Consider the following 24,464-nt stretch of genomic DNA (forward strand, 5'->3'; position numbering starts at 1 on the left):
TCAACATATCTCTGGCTTATGCCACCTAAATCAAAGCAACAGCATCTTTATGAAAAAATGTTTTTTTTTCCAGGCTCAGTGGCACATACTTGTAATCCCAACACTCAGGGAGGCAGAGGCAGGTGGATATCTGTGAGTTCAAGGCCAGCCTGATCAACGAATTGAGTCCAGGACAGCCAAGGCTACACAGAGTACACAGAGAAACCCTGTCTCAAAAGTGTTTCATGGGCAATTTGATATTACCATAGTTACATAGAATAGAGGGACAGGACACTAAAGCACGTGACCAAACAAAGGATAAAGCTGAAGGGATTAATATGATTTTCTTTACCTATTCATTGCTCCACAGGACATTTCTTGTTTTGAAAGTTGCATTTGCAGAAATGATGCAAGAAAACTCCATAGGAAGCTTCATGCTGACACTGTTTCTTGGTTTTCTTCTTTATTTTTCATCCTTTAGATATATCACATTTTCAGGAACAAAACGACTTAAAAGGATTGTTGGACAATCTCCATCAAAATATTCAAGCCAAAAAAAGAAAGAATGTAGAAATCATGTGGCTGGCAGCAACGGTAAGCACTTGTGCCCAGCTTTCCCCTGGCATACCATGAGGAACAAGTGTGGTCAGGGACTTGTGGTGCACAGTCTAAGGCCCAAGGTTTGGTTTCTAGTTATCATTTTGCATTATCCACTTGGCAAGACATCATCCATCTATTTGTTGGTCGTATTATCAATAGAGATGGTGAAAGATGAACTCAACATGGAAAGATACTCCTTATTGACCCTTACCAACTTTGGGTTTGCCTGCCACTCCAAAGGTCAAAAAGACGCATGTGTAATTTCCTTGGTGTTCTGTGCTGTGGACAACTGTCAATGTTCTGTAGCAATCACAATTTTAAGCTGCCACCATTGAGACATGTGATTCAAATTGTATGGTTGCCAGATCCCCCGCTTAAAACTCATGGACATATTGTTCAGTTAATGAGCTTATAAATGTGTTTGTTAATGTAGATGTTGGCATAGAATTTATTACTGATTGATTGTAATATGGTAACGAGCTGAATTGTGTGTGGTGCTCTCTCACTTAACAACACCCTCAGGGTGGAAAATCTGCTTGTTTTCCTGCATAGACTTTCACTAGAATTAGGAAGAGAATCATGCCTTTGTTTTTAAGCTTTTGTCTGGCAATTTGAAACAGAGTTCATATTGAAACTAAGAAGTTTGTTAAAATCTCAGATAGCAGGAACATTCATTGGGAAAGCATCCTTTCTCCAGTAAAGGCACCGGGAGATGTCTGTAAAGAGGGTCTTATTTATGGTGTTGGCTGTGTCACTCCTACAATCTGCAGTTCAGGTCCATTAGTTGCAGCACGTGTTATTTATTTTTCATCAAAAGCATTTAAATGAGCGTCACTACTCTTACCAATGCTATGTAGTCTCTTCTGGATAAAAAGGAAGGGATAATTTACCATGAAACCACATAAAATAATCAACCAAGAACAAGGCAGAAGAGAGCTCCTGTCATGCATCCTGAATGTGCTGGAAAAGAACATCAAAGGTAACAGAACCGGCAAATGCTGCTCTTAGATGGGCCATGCTTGCATCGTGCTCCTTACAGAATTCTGTGTGTCTTCAGAAACAACCGTGGTTATTAGTTTGCAAAAATTTTGCTGATGTAAGCCTTATGTTAGTTTGCATATTTCACTGAAAACATTACAGTATTTAGGAAGTCTGATCGTTTGCAAGGCCCTCCAACATCTGGTGGCCATATGATTATGACATTGTATACATGAGGTAAAATCATCTAAAAAGACAAACCAAAAGGTAGCTACATGACACAAGAGTGGATATCTTTTCTTAGTATATGAATTTTCCATTTGACTATATAAACATTCCTCATCAACCCTGCATATTTCTAAAATGTTCTTCTGATATGTGCACCAATCACATAAGGTCCTTGTATAGCATAAAGCTGATTGTGTAATCCCCAACATTACTCTAAGTTGAAAGCTTAGTTTCAATATCAATTTTTGAAACAGAACAACTTAATAATACTCTTTCAATTAAGAAACATGGGAATTCTTCAGACATTACCAAAAGGCTTTTTTATTTTTATTTCCTCTTTTCTTCTTCTTATATCTGTCTACTGAAATACTGTCTTTGTCAATGTTTCACCGTCTAATTAAAACACATAAGTTGTTTGATTTTTTCTTGATTTAATTTAAATAATAAGAAAAATTAAAAAAAAAACAAATGCTATCTGCTTATGTACAAGTAAGCTTGTATCATTCAAAAGAGAGACAGAAATCAAGACTTCTCTTGCTTATCATGGAGAAACATCCCACCTGCATTTGATTTTTAAATGCACAGCACCTCAAGAAGGAGAGGCATATGTGAAAATAGCAATGTATTTTAAAGAATATTAATTATTTTAAAAATTATATCTCAAAAGCACCTATTAAGGTATATTTTATGACTGTGAATATAGACAGCTTTTAAAAAATGTGAAATACTATTTATCTGAAAGAACTAACATTTTTTAAGAAAGAATAATTACATAGTAAAACCATACTCTCATTTTTCTGGAGCTACATTTATTGGGAATAGAAGGAATGAAAATCTGAATTACTGGGGCCATATAAATCTTAATTTAAGTACCAGAACCACAATTAAAATACAGTGAAAGAATTTCATAATAAAAACTGTTTTAATGTTTCTTCTCCAAGCAGACACTTTTAAGGCCTTGTTGATTACAGATAATAAAGTAGATGGTTATTGTCACATTAATTTTATCTTAAATGCACATTTATTAGCATTGCTGATGCTGCAGTTAATTATTGGTATCTTGCCTCAGAAACCCATCAAGGCTAGAAGAGAGGGGAGCAGAGGTCTGCATGGTAAAAGCAAGAGAATGAGAAAACGGGTGTTCCTGAGTGGGAGGCTCTTTCTGTCTTCTAACAACAATATTCGCAGAAGAACAGCAGAGACACCAAAGTGAAAGCTGGGTGTTTGGTCTTACGTAGACTTGTTTGCACCCTCTCCCTGCTCTGTTGTGCACAGGTCACGTAGCTTACATGAGCTGCAGTTTCCCATTGTAAAGTGAGGGTAGTTATGGCCTCCTCTAGGGTTCATGCTCAGTTCATTATAAGAGCATATGTTTGTGTATTATAAAATATAATACATAAAAGCATATGTGTGAGAGAGAGAGAGTCAATGTGCAATAATTGTGGCTAATTTAATGTTCCCAATATAGCCACATGGTTCCCATATATAGATATTTTGGAACATAAATTCAAGTCCAGCAAACATATTTAAAATTTCTTTTTTCACTTTACATCCTGATCACAGTCCCCTCCTCTTCTCTCAGTCCTCTCCCACACACTCCTCCTCCCCCATTCTCCCCTCTCCTTCAGAGAAAGGGGATGTTCCTCATGGGTATTAACTCACCATGGCACATTAAGTCACTGCAGGACTAGGCACATCCTCTCCCACTGAGGCAAGACAAGGCAGCCCATTTAGGTAAACTGGATCCAAAGGCAGGCGTCAGAGCCAGAGAGGGCCCCTGCTCTGGCTGCTGGGGGATCCGCATGAAGACCAAGCTGCACATCTGCTGTGTATGGGAAAGGGGCATAGGACCATTTCATTTATGATCTTTGGTTTGTAGTTCAGTCTCTGTGAGCCCCCATGGGTCCTGGTTAGTTGACACTGTAGGTCTTCGTGTGGAGTCCTTGACCCCTCTCTCTCCCTCAGTCATTCCTCCAACTCTTCCATAGGTCTCCCCAAGCTCTGTCTAATGTGAGGCTGTGTGTCTCTGCATCTGTTTCCATCAGCTGCTGGGAGAAGCCTCTCAGAAGAGGCCTGTTAGGCTCCCATCCACAAGCATAGAGGAGTAATATTAATAGTGTCAGAGAGTGGTTCTCTCCTATAGAATGGGACTTAAGTAGGGCCAGTCTTTGGTTAGTCATTCCCCCAATCTTGGCTCCATCTTTGTTCATGCACATCTTGTAGGCAGGACAAATTTTGGGCTGAAGGTTTTGTGGGTGTGTTGGTGTCTTATCCCTGACTGGAAGTCCTTCCTGGCTACTAGGTGTGGCCATTTCAGTCTCCATGTCCCCCAAGGAGTCTCAGCTAGGGTGGCCCCATCAACTTCCTGGGGCCTCCTTTATACCAGGTTTCTGGCAGGTCCAAGAGACGCCCCCCTATCTCTAGCTTCTGTTCTCTCACCTGGCCCTCTCTCCCCAGCTCTCCCTACTCTTAATCCCCACACCTGCTTCCCATCTCATCCCCTCTCCTACCCAGTTATTTCTATCCCCATTTCCTCTGTTACCCAGTTACCTCCCTCCATCCACCTCCGATGGCTATTTTATTTCCCCTTCTGTGTGAGATAGAGGAATCCTCCCTTAAGGCCTCCTTGTTACTTAGCTTCTTTGGATCTGTGTATTGTAGCATGATTATCCTGTACTTTATGGCTAATAACCATTTATAAGTGAGTACATACCATGTATGTCTTTCTGAGTCTTGGTTACCTCACTCAGGATGATATTTTTTAGTTCCATCCATCTGCCTGCAAATTGCATGAGGTCTGTTTTTAAAAGCTGTGTAAATGTACCACATTTCCTTTATCCATTCTTTGATTGAGAGACATGTAGGTTGCTTCCAGTTTCTGGCTGTTACAAAGAAAGTTGCTATTTTCAGTAAGTGCCTTTATTTATTTTTATATAACTTGAGGATTTTGTACATCCATATACTGTGGTTTAATCAAAAACACCCCCATTTCCTTCCCTCTAATCCATCTTCTCTACCCACACTGCCAGTTTCCCTCCCTATCTCATGTTTTCTTATTAAACTCACCGAATCCACGCAGGCCCCTACTGGAGCACAAGTAGGATGGCATATATAGAAACTCTGATGTAAATCGACCCCTTCCCCAGCGTCATCAATTGCAGTATTTCCCAAGGTAGGGGTGAGACTTCATGATGAGAGGTCGAATAACTCCAAAACCTCCGAAAGACTCCCACAAGGCCCCAATCTGTTTAGCTAATCTGACTCTATGCTCTAAACATAGAAAAACAGTTTCCTGGAAAAAAAAATGCAGCTCACAGGCAGCCAATCAGCTTAAAGGTCAACACATGGGCTTGCGCTAAGTATAATGATTAGGCAAACCTGAGGAAAAGACCTTAGCAACTCTGGAAAGTTCCTAAATGTTTAGCCAATCCTAACCTCCATACCTCCCGAGTCAACCTATCAATGGTTACCTCACTCCTTCAGGAATGCTCCTTAATTACCTTTAAATTGGAACTGTGTGCGTACTTCACTGTCCGAGTCTAAGGAATGGTGGTCTCAGCACGCTGGTAACTCTCTATAGAATAAACGTTCCTTGCTTTTGCATGCTCCTTGAGTCTGGGGTCTTTCTTCAGTGTTTCTCAGACCCTAAGAACGAGACCCTCCTGCATCAGTGGTGAGATTTAGGCTGGTTGGTTTTGAAAATAATTAGACTCTGGGTATACGTCCAAGCGTCTAACCTGGGAACTATAGGGCTTACTTCTTTTTTAGCTAGCTATTGCTCCTGAGCTGTAAGTGGCATTTATGCAACTGAGGCAACCTGCATTCCCTCATTGGTATCTTTGAGATCACATATGTTGGTTTTGATAACCCCACGCTTTCCACTCAGAGAAACAAGTTAAAGCTAGCCCTCCAGCTTAGATCTTGAAATGGAGGATATGTTTACGTTTGGTAGGGTTAGACAGAATAAAGCTTGATTCCTGTTTTCCCTTGGCTCTTGCAGATCTGCCGCAAACTCAATGGTATCCGCTTTACCTGCTGTAAAAGTGCCAAAGACAGGACGTCCATGTCGGTGACGCTCGAGCAGTGCTCCATCCTCCGAGATGAGCATCAACTGCACAAAGACTTCTTCGTCCGCGCGTTGGACTGCATGAGAAGGTATCGGTCCCACCTGACATTCTTTTCATGTTAAGATCACTTTAACTTTTTAAAGACACACCTAGCTAGAAGACTGAACAATGATGTCATTGCAGGTCCACATCTTCACTTCGAAGCATTCTCCCTATTCTTGTGGGACAATAAAAGTAATTCTAGCCATGCTTACATTCAGTAATACACAGGGAAGCCATACTTTATTAGTTCTTCATTTCTAGCTAAGACACCCCTTAAAAAGTGTATTTTCTTGACAGGTCTGAGTATGTTCAAAGTAAGACCAGGTCAACAGACAAACCAAAACTCTCCAGACTGCAACTATGGTTGGCAGTATTTTGCATTGGCGACATTCTCTGTTGAAAAGGCAGAGTTACTCTGATAATTGAGAGAGCTGATATTACAACGTTGCCGACATTTAAAATGCTTTGCCTTGAGTCATGTAATGATTAATTTCCACAGTAATTAAATCAGAACTCAAAGGAAGCCATAATGGAAAGAAAAGGTGTTTCATTGAAAATGTCTGTCAGCAAGGACACATGTTAATGTTAAAGTGACGCTACAGAAATCAGCTTAGGAGAGGTTTCTGGGCTCCACTGAGAGCTGCTTCCTGCTACTTCCTGCCTGCCTTACTGGACTTTATTTCCAGTTTTGAGTCTCCCAGTGGAGACACAGATGTATGCCCGCATTGCTGCAATGCCTGTGTTTTCCTCTACCTAGTGGCTTCTGGAGTTTTCTGTTTTACATCTTTCCACATCTCCTTGCATTTTCATTGTTCCGTAAGAGTTCTATCATCAGTTTTGATAACAATTTGAGGATGGTTTGGAAGCCTGGCATGAACATCTCAGCCACATAAAATGTGTTTAATTGCTATGAATTTCTTTCAAAAATAATCTTCCAGCACTAATGGGGGAAATGCTGAGTGTGAAGGTGTTGCTGTGAGTGCCCAGCTGTGGAAGAGCACAGCATGTAGGTGTCACAGGGCTGACACGACTAACAACATCAGACATCTAAAGGAGGAAACTGTCTTCTAATTATTCAATATAGGAAGGGAGGACCCCTAAATTAGAAAGCAAAGTTTTCAAACAGGCAAAGAGAAGACATGTTTATATGCATGCTGAACCACAAGAATGTGTATCTTTGTATTACATAGGTTTGCTCATAATTGGCATTGTATATAAAACTTAATTATTCATGATGTGACATTTATGGAAGTTTGTGATTTAGAATTGTTCTTAAAAATTAAACTGCTAGAGATTTAACCTAAATCCAATTATATCTTTTAAATTCCATGTTTCTATTACTCTGATATTATTTTCTTTTTGAAATGCTTCTATACTAACTTTCAAGTTAGTCAATTTTATTCCTTAGTTTTGTATATATTAAGTCATTATTTTAGAGTCTTAGGGTTTCTTTGGAAATGAGTGTAGGTATGCACATATATTTTTAAAATACAAACATGTAATTGTCCGCATTTCTCTCTTTGAGTATTTGGCTCTGTAAGACAAGCTCATAGGTATGCAGTTCCGTCATTACAGCACCAAAGGTGAGAGTTCAGGGCTCAAAGCCAGTTGGCCTAAGTTTGAGTCCAGGCTTCACCATACATCACTCAGGAACAAGTTCATCTCACTGCTGCTTTGTGCCCCAGGCAAGTTAAGTTAGTCAAAGTCTTGGTCCTCAATGTCCTCATGTGCAAAGCTGACACAGTAATAGGGATCACTTCCTGGAAGTTTCATGAAGTAAGGGAGTTGAGGAATACAAATGTTAATGTTTGACCCAGTGTAAGTTACATTTATTAAATAAAAGCTAAACATCAAAGCTTATAATTTTGGTACTCTGATACTAAGTAAAATCAAGCTAAGTTTAGAATTTGTAAGTTTTATGTCTGTGAGTATGTTGGGATTTAGGTTTGATTCCAGTATGATATATTAAATACTATGAGCTTTACACATTTAAAACAATAAGCCATTAAAAACAATTCATGAATTTACAAATGTTATGTTAATTATGAAAATATACTATGTGTCAAAAGAAGCCTGAGGATTCCTTGTGAACATTGTTGATGAATATATATTAATCATTATTGTTTTAATAATAATAGTTAACATGTTTTTATTGTTATAATTATTATATACCCTTACAAAGAATCATGGGCTTTGGTCTCAAAAAGTTATCTTGAAATTTTCTTCTATTAGACAATTGACCTGATGTCCAGAGTGACGTTTCAACACTCAGAAAGTGATAGAGCCAGCCATTTTTAAGTTCCCAATCACATTCACCCTTCGTCCCAAGTGAGATGAACTGAAATTATTTTATTATGTATTCACCTACTTCACGTTCATTGGTTAAAACAGAAATCATGTTTAAAGTCATGTGCTTCAAGGTTATGTGAAAACAAGAGTGCTTTGCCCCATTGTATAACTCATGAAGAGTCGGGTGTAATGGTGGAGTTTTATTCCTTTATTCCTACGTAGTCTATCTTGTTCGCCAGTGTATTTAGACACAGAGTGCAGTGTCTGGTCCAGGATAAAATAGCTATAATATAAGGGCTGTGCAGGCAGCAGAGCACCAAGTGCCCCCAGGGACACCTGCTTTTCTCACAGCAGTATGTCAGGAACAAGAATGTCTCAAGTTCGTTGACTTTAATTGATCGCCAGAATCTTGAAATGGTAATTTTTGACATTGAAATGGTCCAGCTTTTTATCCATGGTGATAAAGTCATTTGCTAACCTCTCTACTCCATTGTCTGTAAAGTCTCACTCACCAGATAGTGACCTTGAAGTGCTTATCAAACCCTCCAGACAGTTACATTTTGCAGATTCCTTACCTTTGGGTCTGTATGGCTGGTAAGTGCGTGGTGCACGTTAGTTAGCAACTTGAGCAGTATCTAGGGGCTACAACACTGAATTTGAGAATATTTAAAGTTTTAATTTACTGTGTGTGTGTGTGTGTGTGTGTGGTGTTGTATCTTGGCAGTTAAAGGGAAAATTATCAAATCAAGGTCTCCTCTTCTACCATGTGGGGCCTAGAATTCAAACTTAGGTCTTAGGCTAAGCAGGAATACCTTTCCTCCTGAACTATCTCACTGGCCTCATGTTTTAATTTTTATTGTATTTTCTAACTTACTTGACTTCTAATTTTTATTTATCAACAGTTAATTCTTCTTATCTTTGAGTCATTCTGACCCTCTTTGCAGGCCTTTTCAAGTCTGTAAGAGCTATCACAGGCTATTCCCTCACGATGCAGTGACCCGCAGATCCCAGCCAATCACACAAGTGCAAGGTGAATGCTATGCTGTGGTGCTGTCAGTGAGATGGGATGCCTGTCAGGCCTGGCTCATACCACTTATTGCACTGTTAATGCATAGTGAGATTCCTGGTCCTTGATCCTGTCACAAACTGAGGTCTGAGTGCTCTACTTTCAGTGCCATGCTCATGATATGATGAGTTGGTTTTTTTGTTTGTTTGTTTTTCTTTTTTTAATCAAAGCACTGGATTTTTGACCTCCTCTTTGCGTGAGCTTTAGCAGGACACCTGAGTGAGTCCTGCTCAGGCAGGATCTCTTAGTGGTGACTGTTTTCCAGGGCAATTATTATCAACCCTCACTCTCACTCACATCAGAAGATACTTAAATCAAATAAACAAACCTACAAAAGCAGGAGTCCCCGGAGGCTGGTTGCTGGGATAAAGCCAGGAGTGATAACCACTCAAAGTCAGTCTCAGTTTAACCAGTTTTAATAGGAATCTACTTTACTTAATCATTTTCTATCATTTCTGGAGTTTGTGATAGTTTGGACAGCCAAAAATCTTCCTTATCAAAACAGTTTAAAAAAAATGTTGGATACATAATTGTCCAGTTGTTTATTGATTCTGTGTTTTGAGGATTTTGTTTTTAAAGAAAAAAAGAATAGGAATGACACCTCTATTTTTAATTCTGGAGTTTCCATTGAAAGCCAAAAGCTAACTCATCTTGGTGCATTTTTTTTTTCAGAAATCTAAACATACATTTCTTTAATAGATATACAGATCCAATTTTTAAGGACTCAATAAATTTGACTGGATTTAAAAGATCTGTTTTAACATAATGTGTTGGGACATTTAAAGGCCACTACAGAGTAAATTAAACCAAAATGCCATTGGATAATTATTTCCCAAACAAGAACTAATAGACTATATCTGGAAATAGTATAAATAATATAGAAGAACATATTTTTCACTTGCTTGACCCTTGTCATTCTACCATGACCCTTGAAATTAAAATAGTTGAGAAACTATTAAGAAGAAAGGTGAGTGTAGCAGGGCATGGTGGAGCACGTCTTTAATCCTAGCACTCAGAGAGGCAGAGGCTGGCAGATCACTGTGAGTTCGAGGCCAACTTGGTCTACAGTGCAAGTCTATGACAGCCAAGGACACACAGAGAAACCCTGTCTTGGGAAACAAACAAACAAACAGGTGAGGGTAAGTTTTGCTATGTAACCAGTTCACCTTTTAGGCACAGAGCTATACTTATGTTTTTTAGTAAAGACTAAAGGCTCAGTAGCCTTACAGATTTTATGTAAAATTTGTGTGTGTGTGAGTACATATGCACACATGCACACATGTAACTTTTGAGCATACACTTGTACACTGAGGTGTGCAGGGGCACGTGTGTCCAGATGCATGTAGAGGCCGGGGTTGATGTCAGTTGTCTTCTTCAACTGATTCTCCATCTTATCTTTTGAGACAGAGACTGACCCCAAGGCCCATTGCCTAGGTAGATTGGATGGCCAGGATACATCAGGAATGCACCTATCTTAGTCCCTTGACTCTCTGGTGCTCAGGTAGTCACTCACATCACCATGCCTGGTGTTTATGTAACAGATGGAGTTACAGCTCAGGTCTTCATGGTTCTGCCACAGGGTGGTACTTTACTGTCTGAGCCATCTCCCCAATCCTAGATGATTATTACCATGTGAAATGCCTCAACCCCAGCATATCACATCTGAATTTTTATATGGGGGAGGGACAGGATATAATTTACAAAGATTTGTGAGCCCTGGAGACATAAGTAACTGAAGCTGGCAGATAACTGCAGTTTGTTTTAAAAGCTATGCCAGTAGAGAATAGTATAAGTAAGGGTACATTTTCTCTTATTGCTGTTGCCTCCCTCGAGAATTTCAGTGATTAATTTCTGTATTATCTGTGACTATATCTGTGACCAATAACAGGAATAATCTCAGAGGGGTCATGATCAGAGATGTGTGTGAAAGTTTATTTTGGCTCATGATTTCCTAAGCTTCCATCCATCATCACTTAGCTTCCTCGCTTTGGTCCTGCTGGGGCAATACATCATGACTAGAGCTTATGGTAGAGGAGCGTGCTCATTGCAGAGTCATTCAGAAAAAAATGTGAGGAAGATAGAAAGGGGACGGACATGTTATTTTCTTCAAAATCAGACCCAAAATAATATAACCTACTTCTGTTAGGTCCCGCCTCCCAGGAGCACTAGAGATTGGCCACGTACCTTTTTAATAAAAAGAGCTGCAGAACCATTCCAGGTCCACACTGCAGCATCCGTTCCTGACCACTGAAGACGCCTGTTTATCTCATAATACAAACAAATTTGCATCCTCTCCATGGGTCCCCAGAGACTTCTCAGTTCTGCTTTAATAAAAAAAAAAAAAAAAAGTTCAGGGATAATATTTTGCTGTAAATTGCTGTAAAACCCAAAATAAAGGTACATAATTCCAACATGTAATGGAACAAAAAATATGTGGAAAGTAAAGGAATCAGACAAAAGCATGAGCACAAGCCAGCTGGACAGAAGTGGCCTTTGGTAGCATCACGACTGGCATCCAGGGTACATGGTGTCATCGTATAAGCTCCAAGGAGTTTGGAAGCCTATGGCCTCGCCAGTTCCAGAGCTCAAGGTGTCTCTTGTTGTGCTGACTCTGATCTTTGCCTGAAGCTTCTCTCATCACACAATTCTGCTAGATGCTACAGAGTCACTTTCTAAAATATCCATACTAATTTAGAGTATACGAGACATATAGAGACGGGTGGTAGAGGTGCATGCATTTAATCCCAGCACTTGAGAGGCAGAGGTAGATGAATCTCTGAGTTTGGAGTTAGCCAGGTTTACAGAGCGATTTCCAGGACAGCCTGGGCTATAAAACACACACACACACACCACATTTCCTAACACTCTCACTTTAAGAGTTTTGAATGAAAAGTGATACTTTAACTTATGCATTTATAACATGTGTGAGGGTGACTGTGCAAATGTTGATTAGCCATCCAAATATCTGCTTCTAGTTTATCTTTCCTGGTGTTTCATGTATGGGGGAGTTTGTGGATACTTATAGGGTAAAATTGACTCCAACATTTATCAACCTCTGGCCTTTAGTGTTTCTGTCAGGTTCTAGAAGAGTAAAGTAGCTGTGGCTGCATTTTGTTTGTTTTTACTTTTAAAACATCAAAGTGCAGTGGGATAGGACTGAATGCTCCCTTGGGTTTAGAGAGAGAAAGACGGGTGTTTTGATGTGAGCTTGAGGCAGGCTGGAGGAGCAGAGATGTATTTTAGACAAGGCAGGAAAAGTTCCAGCAGAGAGACAAATGAAATTGCAGCAGATTAGGGAAATGACCGATGCTTCTGAACTTGGAAAATGAGGTATAGCAGAAATGTGTTGTGGAAAGGATTTTTCTCTTATTAAAGAAGTGAAGATGCAGGCATTTGGACTGAGGGGTCATTCTTAAAGCTGTTACCTACAGACCTGGGAAATCCATGCATTCCCAAGAAAATTGAGACAGAGTGAAAACACTCATTCCTAGATGCCACTTAGCCACCTAACCTAATGGTGGATTCTTGTTTGTTTTGAGACAGGTTCTCTTACTCAAGCAAGATCTGGAACCATTATTTTCAAGGATTAAAATTCTTATCCTCCTGCCTCTACTTCCCAAGTGCTGGGGTCACAGGTATGCACCACCATACCTGCTGTATGTAGTACTGGGGACCAATTGAGAGCTTCCTTCACAGAAGACAAGTGCTCTACCAACTGAACCATAACCTTAGAATTTCTTAATGAGTTTTTTTTTTTTTTAATTTTTGTCCTAAGCAGTCCTTGAGCATTTTTCTTCAATGGTGTTCATGAGTGTGCATACTTGGTTCTTATTACCCTTGTTCTCACACAGAGAAATACATTATTAGTGTACCCCTTAAAAGTCTTGTCTTCCATCAGAATTCCTTCAATAATCATAAAAAAAATTCTAATCTTTCCTCTAAGTTGAATTCTGTCTGAGCTACTCCAGTGTCTAGTCCAATGGAACATACTGGAAGTCTTCACAAGCCAAAGGCTGCAAGCTTTGCTCCAGAATGGAAGATCACAGTTGTTAGAGATGTTCAGATGTCTAGCTTAATATATTTGTGCCCACAGGATCATGGCTGAAAGCCCTGTGTAATTATGCACAGTTACTCCATTCTATGCCATTCGAGAGCACTCCAGAATTCACATGAACGTGGATGACATCATTATAGGGAACCAGGAATATAATTTATAAAGCATATCATTTACAAAATTGGTAGTTTGTTAGCTATAACAAGTCATATGACATTTCTCCAGCATTGCAGCATTGTTTGTAGAGGATCACTACTCAAAATACAGACAGACACTCAACATGAACCCAGCTCTGCAGAGAAGTGTGCTTCAATATGGCACACGGAGTAAGCACGGAACAGAGAGGAGGAAGGATGATGCTTGATGTTAAATTACCTGCTTTTCCCACCTCTTAACAAGAGGGGACAAATTCTAAAGTCTCGTAGATATTTCTCTGTAAAAAGGGACTGCACACACACACACACACACACGAAATAAGCATATGATGACAATGAACTGTTTAATGTGGTACATTCAGAGTTTCTTCCCAGTATCCAGCATGATCATGAACTTGTAGTAAAATAAACGCTCACGAATCACTAATTAGCTACACGGTGAGCATCAGTGAACGTTAAAGGCTGTGTGGCTGTCAGCAGTGCTGAATGGTGATGGTCTCTGTCTGTTTGTTGTTGAAGCTGCTGCTATAAGCTGATTCATTGTCAGACTGGCTCCCTGTAAGTGTTCACACTAAAGCTGTAGATGCTGTGATGCCCTCAAACTGTACTGAGGAAATTAAAGAATTTATTTACTTACTTAGAACATTCTTCTTTTTCTAATAAATGAAAGTATTTGTGTATTAGCTGGTGTGTGTGTGTGTGTGTGTGTGTGTGTGTGTGTGTGTTCATTCACTGGAGTAACAAGCTTATAAAACCATCAACAAAATAACTTGGGACTTCTTTGTTAGCACACAAAAAACAAACCAAAATCTACTGGCAGTTGTCTCCAATGTAATTGTGATATCTACAGCCAACCACTTCTCTAGCCTCCCATGGACATATGTAAATAGAAAGCATGATCTACTGTGTGGCTTTTCGAGAACTACTTCCTTTTAGTATGTTCATATAGCCTGAGACTGACACTTCTACTACCTCACAGGTTCTCTTATTGATTGTTCTTTGAGTCATTTCCAGTTACTTTCTTTTTTTTCTTTTTTTTTCTTTTTTTTATTTTTATTTTATTTTTTTTATCAGTTACATTTTATTAACTCTGTATCCCAGCCGTGTCCCGATCCCTCATTCCCTCCCAGTCCCTCCCTCCCTCCCTCATCTCCACCGTGCCCCTTTCCAAGTCCACTGATAGGGGGGACCTCCTCCCCATTCATCTGATCCTGTTTTATCAGGTATCTTCAGGACTGGCTGCAAAGCCCTCCTCTGTGGCCTAACAGGACTGCTCCTCCCTTCGGGGGTGGGGAGACCAAAGAGCCAGTCATTGAGTTCCTGTTAGAAATAGTCCCTGTTCCCCTCACTTTGGGAAACCAATTGGTTACTGAGCTACCACAAGCTACATCTGAGTGGAGGTTCTAGGTTATATCCATACATGGTCCTTGGTTGAATGTCAGTCTCAGAAAAGACCTGTGCCCAGATATATTTGGTCCTTGTGGAGCTCCTATCCTTTCCCCATCAGACTAACTCCCCTTCTTTCTTATGATTCCCTGTACTCTGCAAAAGGTTTAGTCATGAGTCTTTGCTTTGAAAACACTGCTAGTTAGTCTTTCAGATGCGCTCAGTAGACTCCTGTCATACGTTCAATGCACATCCCATCTGTCTTTCTAAATGAGGATTGATCATCTTACCCCATGTCCGCTCAATTGATTATCTTTTTTTTTTAGGTGTATAGATTTCATTATGTTTATCATATCTTATAGGTCTATATAAGTGAGTATATCCCATGTTTGTCTTTCTCCTTCTGGGATATTTCACTCAGAATGATCTTTTCTAGATCCCACCATTTGCCTGAAAATTTCATGATTTCCTCCGTTTTGATTGCTGAGTAGTATTCCATTGTATAAAAATACCACAATTTCTGTACCTATTCCACCGTTGATGGACATCTGGGTTGTTTCCAGGTTCTGGCTATTACAAATAGAGCTGCTATAAACATGGTTGAGCAAGTGTCCTTTTTGTGTACTTGAACAAACTTTGGGTATATACCTAGAAGTGGTATAGCTGGGTCTGTAGGAAGCACTGTTCCTATTTGTCTTAGAAAGCGCCAGATAGCTTTCCAGAGTGGTTGTACCAGTTTACATTCCCACCAGCAGTGGAGGAGGGTTCCCCTTTCTCCACAACCTCTCCAGCATGTGTTATCGCTTGAGTTTTTCATCTTGGCCATTCTGATGAGTGTAAGGTGATATCTCAGGGTCGTTTTTATTTGCATTTCCCTGATGGCTAATGAGGATGAGCATTTCTTTAAGTGTTTTTGTGCCATTCGATATTCCTCTGTCGAGAATTCTCTGTTTAGCTCTGTTCCCCATTTTTTAATTGGATTACTTGGATTGCTGCTTTTCAGCTTCTTTAGTTCTTTGTATATACTGGATATTAGTCCTCTGAGGTCCCATTTATTGATTGTTGCTTTTAGAGCCTGTGCTGTTGGTGTTCTGTTCAGGAAGTTGTCTCCTGTGCCAATGAGTTCTAGGCTGTTCCCCACTTTTTTTCCAATTGATTTAGGTTATCTGGTTTTATGTTGAGGTCCTTGATCCACTTTGACTTTAGTTTTGTGCAGGGTGATAAATATGGATCTATTTTCATTTTTCTGCATGTAGACATCCAGTTGGTCCAGCACCATTTGTTGAAGATGCTGTCTTTTTTCCATTGAATGGAATTGGCTTCTTTGTCGAATATTGAGTATTCATAGGTGTGTGGGTTTATTTCTGGGTCTTCTATGCGGTTCCATTGATCCTCCTTTCTGTTTCTATGCCAATACCATGCAGTTTTTATTACTGTTGCCCTGTAGTACAGCTTGAGATCAGGAATGGAGATACCTCCAGATGATCTGTTGTCGTACAGGATTATTTTGGAGATTCTGGGTTTTTTGTTTCTCCATATGAAGCTGAGAATCTTTTTTTCAAGGTCTGTAAAGAATTGAGTTGGTATTTTGATGGGAATTGCATTGAATCTGTAGATTGCTTTTGGCAGTATGGCCATTTTCACAATGTTAATCCTACCAATCCTTGAGCACAGGAGATCTTTCCATCTTCTGATATCTTCTTCGATTTCTTTCTTCAGAGACTTGAAGTTTTTCTCAAACAGGTCTTTCACTTGCTTGGTTAGAGTCACACCAAGGTACTTTATATTATTAGTGGCTATTGTGAAGGGTGTTGTTTCCCTAATTTCTTTCTCAGCTTTTTTGTCTTTGGTATATAGGAGGGCTTCTGATTTTTTTGAGTTGATTTTGTATCCTGCCACTTTGCTGAAGGTGTTTATCAGCTGAAGGAGTTCTCTGGTTGAATTTTTGGGGTCGCTCATGTATACTATCATATCATCTGCAAATAGTGACACTTTAACCTCTTCCTTTCCGATTTGTATCCCCTTGATCTCCTTTAGTTGTCTTATTGCTCTGGCTAGGACTTCAAGTAATATGTTGAAGAGATATGGGGACAATGGACAGCCTTGTCTTGTCCCTGATTTCAGTGGGATTGATTTAAGTTTCTCTCCATTGAGTTTGATGTTACCTATAGGCTTGCTATATATTGCCTTTACCATGTTTAGGTATGTGCCTTGTATCCCTGATCTCTCCAAGACTTTAAACATGAATGGGTGTTGGACTTTGTCAAATGCTTTTTCGGTGTCTAAGGAGATGATCATGTGGTTTCTCTCCTTCAGTTTGTTTATGTAGTGGATTACATTGATGGATTTCCATATGTTGAACCACCCTTGCATGCCTGGGATGAAGCCTACTTGGTCATGGTGGATGATATCTTTGATGTGTTCTTGGATTCAGTTTGCAAGTATTTTATTGAGTATTTTTGCATCAATGTTCATAAGAGAGATAGGCCTAAAGTTCTCTTTTTTTGTTGGGTCTTTGTGTGGTTTAGGTATTAAGGTGACTGTGGCTTCATAGAATGAGTTTGGTAGTATTCCTTCTGTTTCTATTTTGTGGAATAGCTTGAGGAGAATTGGAGTTAGCACTTCTTTGAAGGTCTTGTAGAATTCTGCGCTGAAGCCATCTGGTCCAGGGCTTTTTTTGGAGGGGAGACTGTTAATGACTGCTTCGATTTCCTTGGGAGATATAGGGGTATTCAGTCTTTCTACCTGATCTTGACTTAGTTTTGGTAGATGGAATATTTCAAGAAAATTATCCATTTCATTTGATTCTCAAATTTTGTGGCATATAGGCTTTTGTAGTATGACCTAATAATTGTTTGGATTTCCTCAATGTCTGTGGTTATGTCCCCATTTTCATTTCTGATTTTGCTGATCTGGATAGTTTTTCTCTGCTTTTTAGTTAGTTTGGCTAAGGGTTTGTCTATCTTGTTGATTTTCTCAAAGAACCAGCTTTTTGTTTCATTGATTCTTTGGGTAGTTTTATTTGTTTCTAGTTGATTGATTTCAGCCCTATTTTGATTATTTCCAGCCGTCTGCTCCTCTTGGGTGTATCTGCTTCTTTTTTTTCTAGGGTTTTCAGTTGGGCCATTAAGTTGTTTGTATGTGATGTTACGAATTTCTTCTTGCAGGCACTTAGTGCTATAAGTTTTCCTCTGAGCACTGCTTTCAATGTGTCCCATAAATTTGGGTATGTTGTGCCTTCCTTTTCATTGAATTCTAGGAAGTCTTTAATTTCTTTCTTTATTTCTTCCTTAACCCAGCTGTCATTGGGTAGTAAGTTGTTCAGTTTCCATGTGCGTTTCGGCTTTTTGTTGTTTCTGTTGTTGTTGAGGTCGAGCTTTAGTCCATGGTGGTCAGATAGTATACAAGGGATTATTTCAATCCTTTTGTATCTGTTGAGGCTTGCTTTGTGGCCCACTATATGGTCTATTTTGGAAAAGGTTCCATGCGGTGCTGAGAAGAAGGTGTACTCTTTTGAGTTTGGGTGAAATGATCTGTAGATGTCTATTAGGTCCATTTGATTTAGGGATTCTGTGAGTGCTTTTATTTCCCTATTTGGTTTCTGTCTAGTTGATCTGTCCCTTGGTGAGAGTGGAGTGTTGAAGTCTCCCACTATTAAGGTATTAGGATCAATGTATGATTTAAGCTTTAATAATGTTTCATTTACGAATGTCGGTGCCCTTGTATTTGGGGCATAGATATTCAAGATTGTGATGTCCTCTTGGTGGATTTTTCCTTTGATGAGAATATCCTTATTTTTCCTTTGATGAAAATGGCCCCCCTTATCTTTTTTGATTAACTTGGGTTGAAAGTCTATTTTATTAGATATTAGGATGGCTACTCCAGCTTGTTTTCTGGAACCATTTGCTTGAAAAACAGTTTTCCAGCCCTTTACTCTGAGGTAGTGTTTGTCTTTGTTGCATAGGTGTGTTTCTTGGATGCAACAGAATGTTGGATCCTGTTTCCTTAACCATTCTGTTAGCCTGTGTCTTTTTATTGGTGAGTTGAGTCCATTGATATTGATAGATAATAGTGACCAATGCATGTTAGTTCCTTTTGTAATGGAGTCGATGATCTAACCCTGTTTCATTGCTTGTTTTCTTTTCATTTTTGTTGGGATATTATCTGTATGCCCTGTTTTCTTGGGTGAATTTGTTTTCATTGGATTGGAGTTTTCCTTCTAGTATCTTCTGTAGGGATGGTTTGCTGTGTAGATATTGTGTAAATTTAGTTTTGTCATGGAATATTTTGTTTTCTCCATCTATGTTGATTGAAAGCTTTGCAGGGTATAGTAGTCTGGGTTGACATTTGTGATCTCTTAGAGTCTCCATGATACTTGCCCAGGCCCTTCTGGCTTTCATAGTTTCTGATGAGAAGTCCGGTGTGATTCTGAGAGGTCTACCTTCATATGTTACTTGGCCTTTTTCCCTTGCTGCTTTTAATATCTTTTCTTTGTTCTGTAGATTTAGTGTTTTGACTATGATGTGACGTGATGTGTTTCTTTTCTGGTCTAGTCTATTTGGAGTTCTGTAGGCCTCTTGTATATTTATGGACATCTCTTTCTTAAGTTGGGAAAATTTTCTTCTATGATTTTCTTGAAAATATTTTCTGGACCTTGGAGTCTGAAGTCTTGTTTTTCGTGAATTCCTATTATTCTTAGATTTTGTCTTTTCATAGCATCCTTGATTTCTTGGATATTTTGTGATTGGAACTTTTCTGATTTTACTTTTTCTTTGAGAGAAGTATCCATTTCTGCAAGTGTGTCTTCAGCTCCAGAGATTCTCTCTTCCATCTCTTGTATTCTGTTGGTGATGCTTACTTTTGTGGTTCCTGATCTTTTCTCCAAGTTCTCCAGCTCAAGGGTTTTCTCATTTTGTGTTTTCTTTATTGATTCTAATTCTGTTTTCATGCCTTGCACCATTTCTTTCATGTGTTTGAATTTGGATTCCTGTCTCTCTACGATGGCCTCTATTTCTTTTTTCATTTCCTTCTTATATGCCACTAATTTTTCCTCTACTTGTGTATCTATTTGTTTGGCTATGTTTGCCTGTGTTTCTTTAAGGATATTGTCTATTTCTTCTTTCTTTGCCTCCAATTGACTGGCCATCTCTTTGAAAGACTCATTTCCTCCTTATGAGCCTCAAATAATTGGGCAAGCATGGCTTTAAAATCATTTTCCTGTGCTTCTGCTGAATTGGTGTATCCATCGATTTTGGGGTTTGCTGGTGAAGTCATGATGTCCTGATTTATGTTGGAAGTGTTCTTTCTCCTACCTCTGGCCATTGGCTTATCTGAAACCTTCCCTGTTTGTTTTTGGATTCTGCAGATCAGACTGGTGCTGTCTCTCTCTGGTGTCTGGAGAGTTCTTCAGGAAGCTGAGCACTCTCAGCGTGTGCTGAGGACTAGCTGTACCTGTGGGAGGAAAGTATGCAGGCACAAACGGGGCAAATGCAAGCGTGTGTGTGCGCACGCGTGTGTGTGTCTGTGTGTGTAAGTGTGCGTGGATGAGTTTCTCGAGGGACAGAGTGATGGCTAATGTTGAACCCTTGAGTGTGTGGGAGGGGCTCTGCACTGTATATGTCGCAGGCGCTAATGATGATCGCAGCGCAATTTCTGGCATTAACTGTCTTAGCTCCTCAATCAGGCCCACAGGGCAGGAACTTCAATGTCCCTAGTGCCCCTCTGTTTCCCAAAGTGGGTATGTGGGTGGGAGGGGGGTTCGATGTCTGGCTTCTGATTTAGAAGGACCCAGGATCTGGGGAACTGCAGATTCTCAAGGGTGCACTCACTTACAGGCAGGTCTCTTGGCAGATATCTTGGTATCCCGGGCTCTCTGCTTTCTGGTTTGGCTCTGGTTCTTTGATGTGTTCCGCCAGTTCTGTGCTGCTGTCACTGCCAGGTTCTGAGGTCTTGCTGCAGCTGGAGATTTCAGGGTGGTCACTTCAGCAGGGATGGGGTAACCAGGCTCTCTGTTCTCTGGTTTGGCCCTGGTTAGTCTTAAAATGGAGGGCTGTGGTGCCCCGCCAGTTCAGTGCTGCTCCGCTGCCATGTCCCGCTGTAACTGGACACTGGGTTGCTAGTCCCAATGCTTTCTGGGAAGTTCTGGGATCTCTTCGTTGTGCTCTCCAAGCTTGGGAGGCCCAGCGCCTGGTGTGTCCAGGTTGTATGACGTTTCTGCCTGGTTTTGGTGAGTATATAGCGTATTCTCTGTCACTGTGGGATTGGGCAGGCCGTACCGTCAGTGATGGTGATCCTGCGGAGCTAGTATGGTGTCTAGCAGAATCGCGCCCTGGGAGGATGGTGCAGCCGCTGCGCGAATCTGGGACTCCGGGGCACGTACTGCTGGCTTTTGTCTGCTGCTAAAGTGCTTGGGGCTCCGTCTCAGCGGCTGTATACCCCAGGCAGTTAGGTCTGCGCTGAGAAAGATGAGTCCGCTGTGCCGCTGTGCTGAGGAGGAAGGAGGTCTGGGGGAAGGGAGTGCCACAAGAACAAAGGATCGTTTCTCTCCTTCCCCAAGCAAGTCTCCGGGTGACCGGAGGCCAAAGTTTTCACCTCCTGTGATGTTCTCTGGTGTTCAGAAAGCCTCGCTGTGGTTTTCCTGGGTTGGGGGTCCTTCCATTCTCCAACTCAGAAGATCAGGTATCCCACCGCTCAGAAACTTCCAGTTACTTTCTGATACAATGATGGATTATCATCCTCCATAACATGGCTATAAAGATACAGGTGTGTGTGTGTGCGTTTGTGTATGTGTACCTATATGGGTTTTCCTCTTGTATAGACTAGTTAATAGCTCAGAACCAGTTTTTTTTTTTAAGCATTCATATAAAATGTATGGGATTTTATGAGCCTCTTTTTCCATTTTGAATATATTGACCTCATTCTTAGTTCCATTTTATGACCCGAACCTCCCATTTACCCTTCGTTTCTAACTTTTCATTCTTACCACTTGCTGAGTTTGTTATATTCATTTACATTGACCTAAGTTTTAAATATAAAAGCACAGTTCAAGTGCTTGAAAACAATACAGAAGTATCATGCATTAACTGCTGCCTGTAAACACATTTTCAATCAACACTGAGTGTTACTAATGAAGGTTTTTCTAAATTTCAAGCAAATTAATCTCTTTAAATGAGTGTGTTTTCAAAAGTGTGCATACTCTCAGTTAGTTTTGCAATAATGCCACTGTGACATGCCCGAGAGTGTGGCAATCAGCTAGACAGCACCTCTGCTCCTGAATGTGGAAAAAACGATCTCTACCATCATTTGTCCAGTTTCTGTTTCTTAATTTTGCAATGTAAACTGTTGGAATTCTTATGACATAAGGTTTTATTTGATTCTGTGAATTTTTTTTTCTCTTGAAGAGACCAGAACAAGAGATAGAGGCCCATGAGAGCTGCCAGGAGATATCAGTTCAGATAGAGCAAGATAAAGTAACTTCTTCCCCTCTGCAGGGATGAGCTGGCTTTTATCCATTGCTTTTGAAATGGATGACTTCATGAAAAATCCACATCCCTAGTGACTCTTGAGAAGAAACACTATCTTACAAGACATCAAAACACATATGACACACAGGGTAGGGGTATATTTTATTAAGCATTTCATGATCATAAAGCTAAATGATACCTGGTCAACTATGGAGGTGTTGACCACAGAAAGTTTTGCTGTTGGGTAGCCTTCTAGAACCCAAGCTCCAACTGTGTTGGATGACTTGGGGTTTTTCTTTCAATGAATTTTGCTAAATTCATACAATTTTAACATATGTGTTAATAACTTGAAGTTTGGCAATAAATTGTGCAGCTCCTGAACGGAGAATTATGAGCTTAATGATGAATACAAATGAGAAGTGCTGGAAATAGAAATGACCCAGGTCCACACAACTTTATCTTGCAATAACTTTGTAGTGAAATTTCAGTTTTGAAAGCTGCACTCATGATCTTCAGGCATTAGGCCTAATTAGAACTCACTCTAAACCACAGAGCTTTTGTGGGAAGAAGTTAAATATACCTATTTTTAGAAAACTGTTCAATTTTGATATTCATATAACCAGTTGTAACCTGCTCTGATGTACTGCTTAAGGCTCTTTCTTTCATAAATTAAAATTTCATGCTGCAGAGATTATTGTTTCAAATAATAATAGAAAACGGATGCTGTATTCTTTTTCTATTTAGGGCAAGGTAAAGGAATGTCATGGCTCTTTGCAGTCTGCCCTATATAGTTCTGTGATGAATGTGAACATGGTTATTTTGCTACCTTTTGCTATGGCCTTTGCATAGCAATGAACGTGGTGCATTAATAACCTTGTAACAGGTGCTGAGATGAAAGTGAAGAATATTCACTTTAGGAGCCTTAATAGTTTTAGGATGTTAACATAAAATTTCTTGGCGAAAGTGTTTCTTTTTCTTATAAAATTAACCTGTTTGAAAGTTAGTAGTCACCTTTTGGATATTCCTACATCCATTTAAATGTTTAGTAAGAAAGGGAAGACTGATATGTGGGAGGTTCTAGAGAAAAAGAAAAGGGAAATGGTGTCATTATATTAATCTCAATAATTTAAATGGTATTAATACTTTACTGAATGTTGTTGAACACTGATTATTTACTTTACTGATTTAAAACTGAAATTAAAAGGATTTTAGGATAATCCAGAGCTATACATGCAGATCGTAAATGAAGCAACATACAAGTATTACTATTATTATTATTATTATTATTATTATTATTATTATTATTATCGGTTTGACATGATAGACCTAGCTACGAATTCCTTCCTTTCCAAGGAAAGGCCACATGGATGGCAGATGGCTCCCACATCAGTGACCATCTTTCCCCATAAGCCAGCTTTTCACCTACGCTGCTGCTCTTCTGGACTGTATTGCCTAGATTCTCCCTGTATAAAACGCTCAGCAGTTGATGTTTTTGGCATAACACTGAAGAAACATAGCTTAAAAAGCAGTGCATCTTCTCAGATATAAACTAACACTTTTGCCTTATAGTCATGTGGTCATTGGTGCTAGATCAAACCAAAATTAACTCTTACTTAAGAACTTCAACAAATTTAAATAAATGTCTTTTTCATTTTTTATCGTCCATTATTCTTTTTATTAAGTCAGTATTATAATGCAAATTAGATGCCATTTTTTTCCAAACTTCACAATATTTTAAAGGACAATCATCTTCATCATTAGCTCGAGTCTATGCCTTGTTCCTTGCACTAACCATTCAGGATTTTTTGTTGGAGAGTCTGTATTGAACATGTCAATACAGAGTCTGGAGAATCTGTGTTGAACATGTCAAGTTTCTGTGGGATTTTGTGGGTAAGGGTTTCATGAGGACAGACCTGTTGGGTGACATGGTCTTTTTTCATGCATCTAAACTGTTTCCACTCTTTGGAGACATGCTCTCTGAGCAGCAGTGAGAATTTACACAGAATTACAAGGGCAGGGTTATATCTTTGTGTCTGAGCAAATAGTATACAGTTGTATACTTTTGGATACATTGAAAAGCATAATCCAAATAGAGTAACTGAAGTTGAAAAATCAATTATAATATGCTTTTTAAATGTTACTTTTTAAATGTTACTT

The 24,464-nt window shown here is 39.6% G+C and overlaps 1 protein-coding gene across 11 annotated transcripts in view; it reads left to right on the top strand.

The window, feature by feature from the left end:
* Inpp4b (inositol polyphosphate-4-phosphatase type II B) overlaps positions 1-24,464 on the top strand; it is a 796,958-nt gene that overhangs the window by 734,266 nt on the left and 38,228 nt on the right. For all 11 annotated transcript variants that reach the window (XM_060393235.1, XM_060393232.1, XM_060393233.1 and 8 more), the window contains 2 exons: positions 461-573; positions 5,786-5,940. In XM_060393235.1, the coding sequence (XP_060249218.1) occupies positions 461-573; positions 5,786-5,940 (268 nt within the window). The remainder of the gene's footprint in view (positions 1-460; positions 574-5,785; positions 5,941-24,464) is intronic.

This window comes from Meriones unguiculatus, chromosome 10 (genome assembly GCF_030254825.1).
Source record: "Meriones unguiculatus strain TT.TT164.6M chromosome 10, Bangor_MerUng_6.1, whole genome shotgun sequence".
In the NCBI taxonomy this organism is placed as follows: Eukaryota; Metazoa; Chordata; class Mammalia; order Rodentia; family Muridae; genus Meriones; species Meriones unguiculatus.